Consider the following 18727-nt stretch of genomic DNA (forward strand, 5'->3'; position numbering starts at 1 on the left):
GAATGTACGCTCGTCCCGTAAGTCCCTTCCTTTTTTTCAATGCGAAATCTCTCGGGAAGCCTCATTATGCCCTCTCTTCAAAATTCTTCGGACTAACTTGCAAAATATTCATCGAAGTCGTACGTAACGCGTAGAAGCGTGCAACCGAAATTTCACTGTGAAATTGTACATGCATTTACATTATCGGCTGGTGTATTTAAAATAACGCAAGAAAATGAGAAAAGACGAAACATTTGTAAAAACTTTGATATAAAAAGCGTCGGATTAAAAACGCGTTTTGCATATCGCGTCGTTTCGTGCATTTTGATTTTATCGATGATTAATGGAAAAACAACGGACTTCGAGTATCGACGATAAAATGCGATAAGAATACACCGCCGATACCGGTTATCGAATGTTGCTTACATCTTTTAAATAACGAATTTTGTATGATGATAAAAAAGGAAAAAAGAAAAGGAAATGAAATATCGGTGCTAGCTGCAAATATTGGACTTTGATTTTCGACAATTTCTTTTATCTTGCAGCTAAGAAAAGAAATAGAGAGAGAGAGAGAGAGAGAGAGAGAAAGAGAGAGTAGAACCATCCAAAATCGATTGGAATTTTAAATGGCGGATAATCGATCGTTCGCAAGACGTTACGTCTCGCCTTCAACATCGACGGAATAAATTTACCACGGTCGTAATTACATACGAAGGTCTTCTCTCCTTCTATCTATCAATTCATCTCTCTCTCTCTCTCTCTTTCTCTTTCTAACTCTGTACATCTATCTCTTTCACTCGTACACGTTCACAGGAGGATTTGCGTGAGACGCAGAAAGACATCCGATCCGCACGGATGACTCGGCCAATCGAACTCCTTGCATAAGAAGTCGAGTCTTCTCGATGATTGGCAGATTCTCCTGTCAGTTACGTACACGGTTTTACGTAAAACCTTCTTCGGTATCCGTGTAATCGGCTCGCCCCTTCGATCCTTACGATCCTTACGACGGGCAAACCGATCCACGTGCTATTTTTCTATTCGATATGTATATATCTCATCCGCGGACTACGAACTTCTATTTCGATATAAACTTGAATTTATTAGAAAATATCGACAAAGTAGATAGAAAGAAAGATGGAATCTTCCAGGAAAGTCGAAAAATCTTGGAGCTCGTGCGATGCTCGAGGCGCGCGACCCAACAGTGGACAAATTACAGGCTACGCGAAATAATGAGGCTCCCGTTCTAGGATACGTCCAGAAATCGGGCCATCTCGCAGAACCATAAATCACTACGTAAACGCGGCCTTCGTAAAACGGCCACCACCAATGAGAAGAGAGAAAATGAGAGAGAGAGAGAGAGAAAAAGATCAGAGATGATTCCCATTCCCTCTCTCTCTCTTTCTTTCTTTCTTTCTTCAGCTACGTTTTACTACGCCTAGGCACGCGCCTATTTCATCCTTAACGCGTTCCTTTAACAATCCACGATTTACCGTCCAAATGTACCAAACTTTCTATCGTTTACTTTATAACGAAGCTTCCAACGGTTAATAGTACCTACGTCATTCGGCTTGCGAGAAAAATATCTAAATATGCGTACGTTTAGATATACGATCGTTATTTATCCACGAAGAAAAAGGAAAAAAAGTATATAAAAAATGGTTAAAAGTAAATTTAACGTTAAATAGAAATTGTAGTTATGTTAGAGGATGTACAGTTAACCGTAGATTGGTAGTCAAGCATAGATACTAAGCTGTATACACATTTATCTGTGAAAATTATCGTAAAAGCTTCATATGATAAATCAGGCTATAGGAAAAACATGAAATGTACGATCGACGCGACGTGCAACGAACTGTAAAAGCTTCTTACGATAAATCAGCCGATAAATGTGGCGACAACGTTAACGAAGGAATGTTGGTAAAATTGAAAAATGAACGAATCATTGTACTTTCGATTAAACGAATTTGAACGAATCGTGGTAAGCTTTAAAAACACCGATTCGCAGTTATATCATTTTATTTCCCTCTATCGTAAAATAGACGAAAAGATTGATAGGAAAAGACAAAAATATATGCGCTGCATAGTAAATGATAGATATTTCAAAGTGAAAAATAACGAATATATCGTGAATGTAAGTAACGAAATAGATACTAGTTTAATTTATATTATTTCCAAACGAACAACGAGTATAACTCAGTCGTTAAGCTTCCAGGTCGAGCGATAAACTCGAAGCCTTCGAAATATGCATTACGGAATTATGCAGATTTTTCTATCTTGTCGCGGCTCGAGAAGCAAGTCGTTCGAAACATTTCAAAAAATAATATTTAAGTCCGTATCTAGTTGTATAATATAACCTTCTTTCACACATAAATGTACACACATACGAATGGAATTATGAATAAGTTAAAAGAAAGAGAGAAAAGGAGAGACAAAACACATCGTTGTCGTCGTCGACGTCGTCGTCGGCGTCGTCGTCGTCGTCGTCGTCGTTTATCCATATGATAATTTTATTCTACACAGGTCTCCGATATGTCATAAAAAAGCATATTGCGTGTGAAAAAGAGCAGACAAGTTCGAACTACAATTCCGATGACGCGATTCGAGTCTTTGAATTATCGATATTCACGATACGTGGTCTAGATATGTACCTATGTAATAATCCTACGTGTGCGTGTATGTGTGCGCGTTATTATTTAATATTTGCATTTTTTTTCTATCTATCCGAGCAATCCCTTGGGAATTCAATATCACAAATATCGATCGCGAGATTATTCTATAAAAATATTGCAATTTTGATTATCTATCCGCACTTTCTCCCTGCGATATTAATAGTAAGCAAGGTAGAAAGAAAAAATAACTTGAGAAAAGTAAAATAAGATCGAATGGGATTCGATGAGTGGCACTAACCCGTAAATGGCGTCCTTGTCGCGTTTGTGTACATCGGGCACCGCCGAGGCTGCAGCGGCTGCAGCCGCTGCAAGCACGTGTTGGGGTGGCTGGGGCGGGGGCGGGGGATATTGAGGGTGGGCCGGTCCCATACCCCCGAGGTGAGGGCTGTGGTGAAGACCCGGAACACCGCGGGCACTACCGTGTGGATCGTATAGCCCGGCTCCTCCACCCCCACCACCTCCCTCGAGGTAGGCCCCATGCAGCCCGCCATCGTCGTACTGTAAACAAAAATAATTTCAACGATTAGCATTCTTTCCTGACATACTTCGAATAATAAGTTTTTAAGGATTTTCCCTTAGACGAGAATCTAACGCATGGTAGAAGAAAATTCGATGGAATTCGTTTACCGTTGCGAATAATACATCCATAAAGATATGGAAAGATCTCCTCCTCCCCCTAATGACTCGAGCTAATCCGAGGTGAAAAAAGGAAAACTTGGCGATATCTGTTTTTAATCCAAGTACGGGACAATCGAGAGTTCCGCGACAACAAAGTTCGTGAGCCGAACGACAGCTGGTAGTGCGAGCTAAGGGCACAGACGCGTTCTAAAACCGGATACCGTACTCGTACAACACCATCGGTGATACGCGTAAGTGGAACGGTTAAAGTAACTATAGGAAAAATAGCTTTAGCGAAATGAAACTTCACGGCCGATGACTCCCGCCGACGTTTACTTTGTTTTCCTTCATTTATATATTTTTTGTTACTTTCGTCGATAACGCAAAAATGAACAAGCAGGAAAACAAAATCGATCGGATATTTTCTTTTCTTTTCTTTTTTATTATTTGTTCTTCTTATTAATTTTTAATTCATAAATTCATTCGACTAGAGTCTCCTCGATAAAACGCGGAAGCTAACTAATTATTAAGGCTAATTGCGTGACTCTTTCGTAGAAACGCTCGAGGCAGGTTATTTCTTCTCGTTCTTCTTCTTCTTCAACGTATTCTTACTTCGAGACAAATACCTAGAGAAGCTCGTGTTTATCCAAACGCGACGTTCGTGAGAGTTCCGACATAGCAAACTACGATCAACTACCAACCGAAAGCCGGATGCTCCAAGAGAATCCTTAATTATTAAAAGAACGAAGCTGACACTCGACAGAAACACTCAAAAATATCACCTTCTTCTCACATTTCTCGAGATTACATTGTTTTAACTACATTTCACCAAGTTTTCTCGTTCGTAGGAATACACCCGCGTGCGAAACGATAGCCGAGTATTATTATTTGTTACTACATAATGGTAAATCATGAAAAAAATACGATAAAATAACGACAGGTCGATCGACAAATTCTGTTATTATCATTGTTTCTTATTTCTTTTCTTTTCTTTCGTTAAATGCAATCGAAGACGAACGAACCAATACGAAATGATCAATAAATACATAATTAATTGCAATGACGATTTTCCAGTTGAGACTAATTATATATCTAAGCGTTTTCTAGCTCGTCATTGTTAATGTTTCGTGTTTGCAAGGTGAGCCAATAATTATTCCCATCTGAAATATGTTTAAGTAGTTACATATACATTTAATGATTATTACAGTTATAAACTATAGGTTATTATATCGGTAATTAATGACTCACTAAGTGTACGAAAAAGAGGGAAAAAAAAGATATACATACGAAATAATGAACCTAACAATGTATAGTCACGAGCATCTACGTAAAGGATAACATTAAATAAAAAAAAATAAAAAAAAAATACATTTTTTCTTCACAAATAAAGAGATCACGAATTTCCATTAGCGATCGATTATTTGTATAAAACGCACACGGTATACGAATTTATATCGCAAACGATTACAATCGAATTGTCGATAGAACGTTTATTTACAATCCGGGGTTAAAGTATTTTGTTCGTTTCGCAAACTTGATACGATTCCGATTTCCCGAAAGACCCTGAACCTCTCTAATGATTTTTCTAATTAATGCGTGCCTCGGTAATTAACTCTTACTCGTTGATAGACAGACAGACAGATAGATAGACGGATAAATGGTATCGTTGATTTACTTGACCTAAAGAATTTCGTTTAAATAAATTAATCTAAAGAATTCGCGTGATACATATAAGTGCATAAGTAAATGCATGTACGTAAGCAAGTAGAACTAAAATATATTCGTATCTTATTGTGTAAATAAATAATCCAAAAGATAGAAAAAGAAAAAGAAAAAAAGAACAAAAAGAAAATAAGAAAAAAAATATCGTTTGACCATCCAAGTTGTTTTAAAACGTCGTTACGATTCGAAAGTGAAAGGAGAGGCCGAAAATAGGATGAGGGAAAGCTAGAGAAGTATCTTTATGCACTTCGAAAAGACTTAAAGTATCATTTTCTCTCTCTTTCTCTTTGGTTCTTTCGTTCTTTCTTTAGTTCTATCTCTTTTCCTCTTTCTCTTTGAACGATGTTGGTCCCACGTTTACTAGTTACTACGAGAGCAAAGATTTCATCGTAGAATGATCCAAATGATTTTATCTACCTTTTGGTCTTGTACCATTAACTAGAAACACAGAGAGGGAGAGGGAGAGAGAGAGAGAAACTATATAAATGTGTAAACATAAAAGACCTATATACGTTTGTCTGTAGAAAGAGAAAAAGGGTAGAGGAAAGCATTCGTTACTCTCTGATTAATGACGACATTTGAAAAACATTAGGACGCGAACGTATGCATACCGTGAGACTGCGATTTAATACTCGTGCTTGTTCCTAAGATTTTATACTGTTAAGAATAATTAGGATAATCAAAATTACTTGTGCATCTATATAAAATATCGTAAAGTTAGTTTTTAAATAAAATTCCTATTAGATTGTTCTAATTTGTTTTTTTTTTCTTTTTCTCTTTTTCTCTTTTTCTTTCCTTCCGTCTCTCTTTTGCAAAAGATAGAGAAATAAGAAGATGAGAGAATCGCGACGGATCGTGACAGAAGACCGGACCGTACGCCGTCGGAATAACGGAATTTGAAATTGGAAGAGCGAAAGTGATTGATGTATATCCATAAATACATAATCACAGGCTGCGGTATAACACGCTTATAAAACTCCTGTCTACCATCGCCCGATTCGCGATTACAATTTTTAATCCGACGCACATTGAGATTCGTCTCGACGATCTCTCTCTCTCTCTCTCTTTTCCTCTTTTTTAACCTTTTTTTTTTATTATTCGTCTCTTCTAGCGCATCATAATTTTTGAAAATGAATTTCTTTGCGAATCGTGATCATCTTCGTACATAAATTCTCCGTATTTTCAAAGTTATAAAAAAAAGAAAGAATAACCAAAATAAACAAAATTAAAAGAAGCAAAGGAAATATAAATTATTTGAACTACGTGTCAGTATGCAATATTTTTCATATTAACTCCGTTACAACGCGTCGTAATATCAAAGCGATAATAATCACCCATTCTATTCGTCTGTTCTTTTTATTATTATTATCTATTTATTTTCATATCGTTTCGAAACGAAACGTTCTTCGGAATATTTTCCGATGAAAATGAAAATCAAATGAAAAATAAAAAACTCGGAGGAAAAATTGTTATTCTTTATTTTATTTTTTGAAAAACGTTAGGTCGAACTATACGTCAGCGTCGCGAACGAATCGCAGTTATAGCGCAATTCATCAGCCCCTTTTTTTCACGCACTCGCATTTTACGAGACGCTTAAGTGCCGAGCGTTGAAACCGAATTACAAGCCTATTCGCCTCGCGGCTCTCAAAGTTCTTGACTACGCGGTAAAGTTACTTTTTCTTTCGTCGCACCACTCAAAAAAACCTCCCAAACTGAATTGGAAAATTCTACAAATTCAAATCGAATACTGCCAAATGTAATTATTTTATCTTTACGTTAACGTTTAATATAATTAAATAATGTTTCGCGTTACTTTTTCGTCGAAAATAAGAACGTTAATATATTTCAATTAAAATATAACGCGATGCTATACGTTACGGTATAGCATCAGAAATATTATTTATTTTGACAAATAAAATAAGATAGATAAAAGACTATTAACAAATGTAACCGAAAGTAATAAATCTTATAACATACGGGTGACGCTTGACGTAGAAACTAACATGTTTGTTAATTATGCTTTTATTTTTATTATAATATTTTACTTTACAATGATTAATATGAAATTGTGAAAACACATACTTATACGAGGAGAACGAATAAACGAAATGACGTTGACAAAAAAAAAGAAAAATGTAAACAAAGTAATTGGTGCAAATAATTAATAATAAAAGTGTCTACATCCTACTATGCAATAATATCAGGAAAGAAAAAGAAAAAGAAAAAGAAGAGACCCTTTCTCACGAAAGTAACGAAGAGTCGAGGTGTGTCGTTAATCCCGGTAATTATGAGAATTATCCAGAAACGAGAAGAAACTGTTTAAGAAAATAAAATATATTTGTCGTCGACACGCTTAATTAATTCCTCGAACTGTGTTGGACCGCAAAGAGAGATCCTTGACAAGGAGCCACTTGTGTGTATAATCCTGACACGCAAATTTCAAAAAGGGAACTCGCGAACTCGTTCTCGAACTCGAAACTTCCTATCTCTCACATGGAATCTGAACAAAACGTTTCAACGAATCCAACTCGTTCCTTTTCTCGCTAACTTAAATTACACGCTCGCGAATCGTTAACGATGAACGGTCCACCAATTTATACGACCATCTACACGCACTTCTCCTTCTTCTTTTGCTTCTTCTTCTTCCACTCTCACATTCTTCCTTTATTTATCTCTTTATTTCTTTCATCCCTCGGTATCCTCTTATTAGGAGATTTCAAATTCTAATTTCTAAAGTTTAGCGAAACGAGAGGAACGGAACGAAACGAAACACGGAAGTTTCTTATAGAATTTCTTTATAGAATGAAATATTGAAACAATTCATTTTACTTCTATACAATATATTTGTTATTCCTTGGATTATCACATTAGTTAACTCGATTAAAAGAGTCAATGTTGATCGATTCATTTCTAACAATAAAGATTGAATTGCACTAAGAGTGGTACCTATGATGACTTTAATAAGAAAGATAAACTACCGACGGTAAAATACAAACTCCTCGAATGAACGAGCGATCGAATTTTATCTGAGAAAATTTACCGAGATTTCAAGTAGTCTACGTTATTTTCGATTCGATTTATAACAACTTGGTCGTGACACTGAATTTTAATTTTACTCAAGCGTTAAAATATATTCCCGCTACCGAAGTGTTTTAAACACTCGTTTCTGTTTACATAAAATAATCACATTGTATCGAAGTAGATGTAAATTTATTAGTAAATACCCGATTGTGCGTGCGTGTGAGTTCTACGAGCATGTATATTTATTATTTCTCGACAAAATCACGAGTTCAAGTTACGAGCACGAGCAGCATTCGTTGACACTGTTTTTATCTTCCTACTTGGATCTGATATTTAATAATTGAATAATCTTTCGATAAACTAACGGGTAAAAAGATCTTTATATTTCTACTTGTCAAACGAAGCGATCAATTAATCTCGACAAAACATAAACACCGTCCGAGATTATTCATTTTTATTTAACACGATCGCGGATATTCCTTAGATACATTTTCATTAAAAACAAGATACTAAACTTACAAAAAATACTAATCGTTCCTCGTTTAAGCAATAAATCTCAATTTAACAAGATAAACTTTTTCAAAGGTATCGATCACATGTACGTTGGGATCACTCGATCTGAATCACTAGCCGTCGGTAAGATGATCCACGAGATCTCTCGGAGAACAACACGAGTGATGAACTAAAAACTAAACTATCACAACTTCCAAATGAACGAACACTCGTAATCCTTAAAAGCACATATTAAGCACCAAATCTAAAATCATACCGTTCGTATATAGTACCACAACTTAAACCAACCAACGCTTGACAAAAACGAACATTTCAAATTAAACAAACAAATTTGATTAGATCCTCAAAAAGAATCTCACATTTCCGTAGATTCCAAACTCGAACGAATTGTATACACTGTTACAAAGAACAAATGATGTATGCACTTTCACATGTTACTTTTCTTTCCGGTAACCGTCGGCTCACGAACATGAATGACATACGAGAGGTAGGGTGTCACGAGAGTTGACAATTTGTTTACAATTTGTTCGAATGAAAGATGTAATAAAGAACTCGAAGAAACGAAGATACAGATAGAGAGAGGGCAAAATCTAAGCAGCAGCAGCACCACCACCACCACCAGAAGAAGAAGAAGAAAAGGACTGATAAAATAAAAGGGAAAGTAAAGAAAAAAAGAAAAGGCAGAGACGTACCCTTGGCTGCGCCATGAACGCCCTGGCCGCGCCGGGGAACTCTGCGTGCTGAGCCACCGTAGCGGCTGTATTTTCCCACAGTGACGAGGAAAGAAGAGGCACGGCACTTCGCGCACACTCGATTACCGCACTCTTTTCGGCTTATCGCGCCGGCGGCGTCGCGTACTCCCCGTCGCGACACCGTCTACGACAAGCCTCGAAAAATCTTCTTCTTTTGAAAATTCCTCTTCCAAATAACAATGATAATGACGACGACGACGACGACGACGACCAACTTCCAATAATCTTGATAATGCTTCTTTCCTTGTGCAATATTTATCCGTTGGTCAACGCCGATTATATCGAAATATGACGACGTATTTTCAACGAAAAAAAAAAAACACTGGCTTTCCAAAAATCGTATACGACGTATGTTACACACGTTTTTATATACTTAAGATATATACATACATATATATATATATTTTTTAGGTGTATATATATATATATATATTTATAAATACATTTATATATATATATATATACATATATCTATATACATATATATATATATATATATATAAATATTTGTTTAAAATTCAAAGAAGATTATTCCAAGAAGATAGGCGATCGTTAAGCGTCAGCAGCGAAGCGAGAAAATTCTTGGGAGATGAAGAAGAAAATCTGCGACGTGTAGGACGATGATAGGACGCGCGTGGCATCTCCTCAGCATAATCATCATTATAATCGTCATCGTCATCTCCCACCGGGCTCTCCGTTTCCGACGATTGAGAGAGAGAAAGGAAGAGAGAGAGATGTCCGTCCCGTCTCTCTCGCGGGTGTCAGCCTCGCAGCATATCTTCGCCTCCTCGACGAGGCCGGCCGAAATCCCAATAGAATTCAATCCAATCACGATATATTAATATTTAACAAAGACGTATAATCCTTATGCTTTTTGCGTATGTGTTTACGAAGGATCTGTGTATATACGTATATGTGTGCGCGCACGCGCGCGCACGTTTATTAATATCCACTCACGATTTTCAAACGTTCACAAGAGTAACAACACGAGATATCATCACCGAGGACCCAAATCGTTCACACTCTTTAAAACACACTTGATACTAATACTACTACTACTACTACTCTCCCTCTTTCTTTCTATCTTTCTCTCTCTCTTTCTTTTTCCAAATTTATTCACGCGAAAAGAGAGAGAACGCACGGGGGCGCGTGATCGTTCGTTATCGAATAAATATATATCCTATGAGTGTAGGTGCATATATATACATACATACATACATACATACATATATATATATTTATTTATATATATATATACATATATACGTTAGTCACATCCAAACACAAATAGAAATATCCTCTGTTTGAAATTTTTCCTTCACTTGTCGCAACGTATTATAATAGTGGCACGACTGTATTTATAATAACAACACGATTTAGAAATAAGAAGAAGGAAGGAAGATAGGACAGAAAGAGAGAGGAGCGAAAAATAACGGAGTTACATCTTCTACCGCGCGCGAACTCGAACTGGCGGCAGCGGCGCGGCGGTGATGGCGCGCAGAGACAGGCAGGACGCCGCCGGCGGCAGCTACAAGACTTACGAACGAATAAACGAACGAACGAACGAACGTACGAACGAACGAATCAACGAACGAACAAACAGACGAAGACGTTGAGGATTCGACGCGGCGACACGAGAGCACGCGTTAACCTCCTCCTCCTACGTTTAAACGCGACGACTCGCCGCGAGGATCGCGATAACGATAACAACACGAGGATGATAACACACTGTAGGGTAGTAGAAGCACGAGGCGCCGAGATATCGCGTTGCCGATGTCTTGCGTTTAAAACGGATATAGAAGAAGAGAGTAAGAGAGGAATCGAAAGCGGCGCGTTTCTCCTCGCGGCGATTACTGAGGAACCGGTACGGGAAGAGAGGCCCTCCTACCGTAACGACCACCACTGCTTCTTTCAGCCGGCTCTCTCTATACCCGACTTATGGAAGGCGGTGAGGAGGAGGAGACACGCTATACGCTCCTGAATCTCACTCACTCGCCCTCTCTCTCTCTCTCTCTCTCTCTCTCTCTCTCTCTATCACTCTTCTCTTCTCTTCTTTTCTCTCTCTCCCTCTCCCTCTTTCTTCCTATCTATCTCTCTGTGTCTATCGGTGTGCGCCCATGACTGTATACGTATGCTAGTATATATAATGCGTGTGTTCAGTTTCCCCCACGAAAAAGCCACCAATCCACTACTACTACTATTACTACTACTACACTACTACTACTACTATTACTACTACCACCACCACCACACCACCACCACCGCCACTTTACGATCGTATGACGCGCGCAAGAGAGAGAGAGAGAGAGAGAGAGAACGAACGAAGGAACGAACGGGAGAAGAGAGTTGGGCGCCTACTAGCGTGTTTCAGATCCTGCGCCGTCCGCAGTCGTTCACCAACTGTCAATCAGCGCAGCGCTTAACCACGAGGAGTGGGAGGTAGCCCGACCACGCCCAGTCAACGCGACCAATGCGTCCCCCTCTCGCCTCTGTGACTCCGCCTACCGACCGCTCGCTGACGAGCCGCCGCCGTCGCCGCCGCCGCTGAATCAAGCCGCCAATGCTGATACTAGCGCCTCCAGTGACACGACCGTGAACGAGCCAGACCTCCGCCATCGCTACTCCACCACTACCAACGAGACCGTCGCCGAATGAACATGAAGAGAGACGAAGAGGAACGCGATGACGAGACCTTCTCCTCTGCTGCTTCTTCCTCTTCCTCTTCTTCTTCCTCTTCCTCTTTCTCTTCCTCTTCCGCTTCCGCTTCCTCTTCCTCTTCTTCGTCTTCTTCTTCGTCTTCTTCTTCTTATTCTTATTTTTATTCTTATTCTTATTCTTATTCTTATTCTTATTCTTATCTTTTTTATTTCTCCTACGATCGCGAGTACATCAAATTTTCTTATTTTTAAGAGAAAAAATTCAAATCCGATAGCTCTAGCAACAAAATTGCGTGTCCTGTGCCGAGAAGAAGAGAAGAATAGAAGAAGATTAAACGATGTGCCAAATAATAGCTTTTCGTAGGCTATTCGTCGACATTTAATCGCCAGTGTAACAACGTTGTAACGAATTAAATTGTGAACGTTTACTTTCTTATCCTCCTGATCAATATGTTTCTTTGAACATAAATAATCCTCCCTACTCGCGTGACATATTACTACACCGATGATAACTCTCTTCACACTTCTCCATATTTCTTTCTATATTTCTTCCTTCCTTTACTATTTCTTTTTTTGTTAGATTAATTCGTGGTCGCCGGTCCTAGCAAGGTTTGAATGAACGGAACAGCTGACTGCGCGTAGAAATTGGGTCGCGAACGTGCGGTTTCGAACTTTCAATGGTATTCGGCGTTCGGTGACTAATAGCGACGGAGGGAGGAGGAGGAAGAGGAGGAGGTGGAGGAGGAGGGCGAGGAGAAGCTGTCACCGGCATCGCTGCTCGTTCCGTCGCCCTCCTGCCGCTCGATTTTATGATTCCATCGTTCTCTCTCTCTCTCCCTCTCACACACATACACATACATATGAACACACCCTGCCGCAGAAACATACACGTGTGTGCAAAGCACATGCGGTCTCTCCAACCTTGTTCTTCCTCTTTTTATCGTCTTATCTATTCGTCCTTTCGCCTTTATCTCAACTTCCTGCATAATGTCTCGTTATCGAGAGTCGATTTTCCAAAAAAGAGAAACAGAGCAAACAAATATCAAAAATCAACTCCTTTCTTTTCTTTAATTTAATCTGTATATTATTTAACATATAACTCTTTTACGAACTTTTTTCAGGACAAGGTTTACCTTATTGAGAATACATTTTTCAAGTGCTTGTTATTTCCCTATAAATCATGCCGAGAAATATACCCATCGATAGGAAGAAAGAAAACTAAAGAAAAGAAAAAAAATATTTGACAATGTTAGGATTGTGTCCCTTTCAACTTAAACCTTTGAGCTGGCCATTAACTTTTCTAGCATGTTTTGAATTGAGGACAATGGTTTCTGTATGCTAGAATCTTTGAACAATCTTTACACAATTCGGATCTTTTTAAATGGATTATGGATGGCTCGTTAGTTTTATGCGCAGGTAAAAAGTATAAGTATACAACATAAACAGGATACCTGTAACATTTATCACAAACACTCAAATGTTTCTTTCGTTGATAAAGATATGCTAAATATATGCATCATTATACTATGTTTATACGCATCTCCATGCATCTGTGTACATGCATTATTTATTTTATAAATATATACCTATACGATATATAATTTATCTATATAATTCATTCTCCAATCGGATACCAAACATATCCTGCATATAGATAATATATACATCACAGTTTTCTAGATTTAAATTGAATTTATAGTACTTATATTTCACGATTATAAACATTGTTTTATAATTATAAATGATTACGACGTTTTCCAATAAAAGTATTTTCAAAATAACATCCTTTAAAATGTATATTTATGTAGAAATGATTTAATTATAAAAAAACGTTGCAACAATATCGTATTTTGGAAAATATTCAAACGAAAAAGCCTTTTAACTGTCTTCGATTAAGATTGCATAACTCGTCCACGTAAAGAGAGAAACTCTCAAGTTGACTACAACAAAATTATATGATTATAATGGAAAATGTTAGAGACTGCGATACGTTCGTCTAACAGATAGAATATAGAATCGTGTCGTAAAGGTACAATGCATCTCTCGTCCTCCCTCCGTTCGTACGTAATTTCTGCGAAACGTCCCTGCTCGTTCTCTCTTCCTTTGGCTATTGTGCTACTACTCTGAGACACGACCATGTCAAAGCTCTTACCATGTCTATACCTTCTGTTAATCCTCAAACGAAGACATAAGTATTTACTTAAGTAAGTATTTAAGTATCAGCACAATAATCCTACGAAATATCATTCGCAATCGTATCCATTACACAAAAAAGATATTCTTCGATGGGGTTCTTTTTATTTATTCTTCCAAACAAAGAAAATTGGGTTCTCGTGTTAAATGTCAAGAACTCATAGATTAATATGACCACGAATGGGAATGGTTGTAGATCTACTAAAAAATTCTTTATAATTTTCTTTTCGCATGCATTTTTTTTCTCTTTGAATGCAACCATCGTCATGTTTTACCGACTTCATTTTAAACACCTCGTAGGAGTTAATCTACAAGCTCGAACAATTCGCAGAAGTTAGGTACAATGGCTTACGATACATAACTAATAGTAAATGGAAAATTTTTCACCCGGCATTAGCTACGTGCGATGAATATTAAATATGCATATATCCGGTTTGGCAAACACATTCCTATACCGGCTGTATGCGATAAATTAATACAATTATTGAAACGAATTTTTGCATATCATACTTGCGCGTACTAAGACCAGAAGGTATTATTGTCATCGAAACTTTATTTAAAAGGTAAATATCGAATAAAAAGAAATAACGAATAAAGTATATAGGAGGTACCTATATTCCTAGACACGTACAATATTGCTAATTTATATATTAATACAAATTATATATCGATAGGTACGATCAATCGATTAGTACTGCGAAATGTATTACGAAATTGGTGTTATAAAAAAGAATTTAAGAATTATAAAAAAAAACCTATGTTGATTTAATAATAATTAATAAACTAAACCAAACGAAACTAAACGTTTCTACGAATATTTATTAAACCTAGAAATGTTAGTAGATAAATTAATCAGATAAAAATGCATGTATCTACTCGATACGATTTTTTGGTCTAAAAACACGTCACGTATAAAATACATTTGTATGGTTCTATAATTACACTTGCTGGATATAACATCTATATATATATAAATGTATCGAAGCTCGCGTAGGTTTTCACCTCACGATTATTATAATTTCTTGGCGAGGAACGAAACAGCTGATCTCATCTCGATAATAACGAGGCCAGGAGTATGGGAAACGCGCGAGGGCCGAGCCCTATCTCGGATGCGCAACAGCCATCCGCCGCGTGTCGTGATTTGACAGCCTCGCGAAATGCAACACCGATCCGATTAAGAGTCTCGAATTACCGAATCCCTCTTTCCCAACCGCATGGCCACTCCTTTTTCACCAGATTCGAAACGACCGAGAGTACGAGCTATCCGACGAGAAATGGAAGCAAGAACAACTAAATAAGAGACAGAGAAAGAACTTAGGCTTCATTTTATATGAGATAGATTAGAACGTTTCTATTATAAAAATTAATAATCAAAATTGTACAAAATTAAATGAGATAAATACAAAATGAAAATCTAGTAAAATAGATAAACAGAAGTTGGAAAGAAGTTGGCTCTTAGTTCTTTGCGTTTATGCTTCTTAAGAGTGTTTCAAATGAGTAAGTACTAAACTCGAAGACTTCGAGTTAACACACCTAGTTCGTCTCTTTATAAAGAGAAGGCTAAGAGAGGAATATAATATTTCTTCGTGTTTGGGACTCGTGAGAAGAAACTCTTGGTTAGTAAACATTCGAATCGAACTAGTTGTTGGTTATAGCCTAAAGAATAGTAGTAACTCCTAATTTCAAACATAAGTGCATTCATAGATAAAAAGATAGGAACGGTGAAAGGATTGGAAGAATATCTTTCGTCATATTTTTACCTAGAATTCAAATCGTTACAACGAAATATTTCCGCGAACGGTTATCTATTCGTTTAACAAATATTTTTCTCCCTCTCTCTCGCTCTTTCGTTCAGTATTATACGAAATTTATCGCTACGCAACGAATCTACGTATCATAAAACGTATTACGTAGAAGATAATAAAACGATGTTTGAGAGATACCTATCTATCTATAGTCTTAACTGAATCTTCTTATGTCTTTATATATTAAATTTATTCGTACTCGAATCAAAATTTGATTAAAACCCCTTTGGAATACAACGATACCTAAAAAATATAATTTACGTAAGTATTTATTTAAGTAAGTATTTTAGTATCGATGCGATAAGCCTGCGAAATATTATTCGCAATCTTATCCATTCAAAAACCTATTTATTATATTGATACTTATTTACGTCAGTTTTTAAAATACAAACGAGTGTTTTATAGATAATATCTCTTATGCTTTGAAAGAACTAATAATTTATTATTTAATATCATCCGTTTTAATATTGCACATCAACTTGATTAAATATTTTCCAATATAATCAAACTTACATAACTATTCAAAAGAACCAAATAGTAAATTACTTTAATAACCAACATTCCCTTCCGTTTCTAATATCAAACTATTCAAATTAGAAATAAGAAAGTCAGAATTAACGCGAATTATTTACGAACACTTGAAGCGAGAATTATTGGAATAGTAAGAAAATAATTGTTAGCGCTGAGTTAAAAAAAGAAAAAAGAAATAAAAAAGAAAAATTTCCGAGACGAAATTCCAACACCGCGATTGGGGCCTCTTTTCTAAGAGTCTTCCTAAGCTCGCGTTAGAATACTAACACGCCTGTATGTGCGTGTATTGTATATATATATATATATATTATTGTTGTTGGTGCATGTGCATGCGTGTCGAAGGAAAAGAGAGGATGGAATCTCGGGCGCGCGCTTCGCGATGTCCTATATTGACTTTGGTATAAGAAAAGGAGACGGTGAAGATCCTCTTCGACTAAAATTCCAGTGTGACTAAACCCTACTGAGATGACTGGTAGGGCGAACCTTTTCTTGGGGCTCCGACATAAGGCCCAACGACGTACTTTAGGGACGCGCGAAGGATCTCTCTTCTCTGCATACGGTTTCGAATCAAAAGAAATTTTGTATCTTTCTCAATGGAAAGAGAGAGAGAGAGAGAGAGGGTGAGAATGGAAAGGGGAGCGAAAGATAATTTATACGTTACTATTCGTTATTATATTCTATCCTATATTTAAAATATCTCGTCGTTAGTCACGTCAGAGTATATTCAGAGAGATATAGTTTCAAAAATAGATAGAATTTCCTTGGCTGAGTTTTCAGAATAACAAAAAATATCTATGAAAAAAGTAGAAAAAGAGAGAGAAAAGAAGAGGAAAAAAAAAGAAGAAAATGAAATGATAATACCAACGTGAGACACACGAGGACCGGACGTTCATTAGTATCAACGTATTAGCACCCGCGGACGGCGCATTTTAATTTACGACACTGAACGCCGATCCCTCGGCCGTCATTGTTTGTGTGTATACCGCGAGATCTGAATCTCGATGCGTGGCTAAGAAGAGAGAGGAGGAGAGAGAGGAGGAGAGAGAGGAAGAGAGAGAGGATCCACTCGGTATGCAAAGGCTCGTCTCTCATTACGTCCTTAAAGTCCCTCTAGAAGTGGTTAAAAACGATGCTGCCGAGATCGAGAGACGTGTGAGAAAAAAGAGATGAAAATTATTTATCCTTCTTTCCTTCTTTTCTTTCTTTCTTTCTTTTTTTCCTTCGAGATTATTTGAACTTCATTCGTTTACTTAAAATCTTCTTTTATAATAAACGTTTGTAATAGGAAGGAACTTATGGGACAACCTAATATATTCTAGGAACAGAGTAGAAATTCTTTAATCAAAGAAAAAGGATATCAAAGCAATGGATCACAAGGACGAAGCTCGTAAGTAGTGCACTCGCACGGACGAAGATCTATGTTCTTTTAACGAGTCCGATGATAATGCCGCACGTTCCGTCATCGCCTTTGCGCGTACACACGATCCATTAAGGAAAGGATAATAAACGCATATCCAGGACGTTAATGCGAACTCGAGAATATTACTGTACGCTTTCTCTCTTTCTCTCTCTTTCTCTCTCTTAAAACTCGCTCGTAGTAATCGCTTTCGTTTCCAGACGCAAATCGAATCGATATATCGATTCGATAGGCTAGTCTTTCGCTAGACGATTTACCATCCAACTAGAGAATCGATACTCGAAAATAGAAAGTAGTACGTATTCTCTCTGAGAAGAAAAAATATACGTTGAAAAGTAAAAAATAAAAATACAAATAAAATAAAACTAAAAAATAAAGAAAAATTCTTGAAATCCTCTCGCAAGACAAACCTTTCGAGTCTCGCAATAGAAAATTTGTATATATATATATTGGTTTTGTGAAAATCGTCGGGGGATCTTTTATCAAACATTCTTTCGCTTTCATTCTTCCTCTCTTTATTTCTTTTATTTTCTACACAAAACTGTCGTCACTTGCAAATGCATAGAATTTTCAAATATAAAAGCAAAATAGAACACCTTCGCTCGGAAGAAATATTTCCATAGCTTTGAGAACTCGACTAAACTTTTTAGCATAATCGAAACAAGGTCAAGCGACCATTTCCATCGAGTATCTCTTCATTTGGAGTATTAGCATTTTTCCTCTTATTATTCTAACGCATTCGTCTCGCATCGATCCGAATTTAAAGAAACGATTTAGGAGTTAAATAGACCGATAACAATAGAAAATTGTTCAAACTGTGAGCAAGGAAAATGAGAAGAACCCAATCGTA

The 18727-nt window shown here is 37.1% G+C and overlaps 1 protein-coding gene across 2 annotated transcripts in view; it reads right to left on the reverse strand.

The window, feature by feature from the left end:
• Nucleotides 1-9690, reverse strand: part of LOC122518969 (homeobox protein homothorax) — a 331031-nt gene extending 321341 nt beyond the window's left edge. For both annotated transcript variants that reach the window (XM_043638105.1, XM_043638104.1), the window contains exons 1-2: nt 9215-9690; nt 2887-3146 (exon numbers count right to left, since the gene is read on the reverse strand). In XM_043638105.1, coding sequence (XP_043494040.1) covers nt 2887-3146; nt 9215-9229 — 275 coding nt within the window. In that variant the 5' untranslated portion in view covers nt 9230-9690. The remainder of the gene's footprint in view (nt 1-2886; nt 3147-9214) is intronic.
• Nucleotides 9691-18727: the final 9037 nt, after the last annotated feature.

Source organism: Polistes fuscatus, unplaced genomic scaffold (genome assembly GCF_010416935.1).
Source record: "Polistes fuscatus isolate 324 unplaced genomic scaffold, CU_Pfus_HIC Scaffold27, whole genome shotgun sequence".
In the NCBI taxonomy this organism is placed as follows: domain Eukaryota; kingdom Metazoa; phylum Arthropoda; class Insecta; order Hymenoptera; family Vespidae; genus Polistes; species Polistes fuscatus.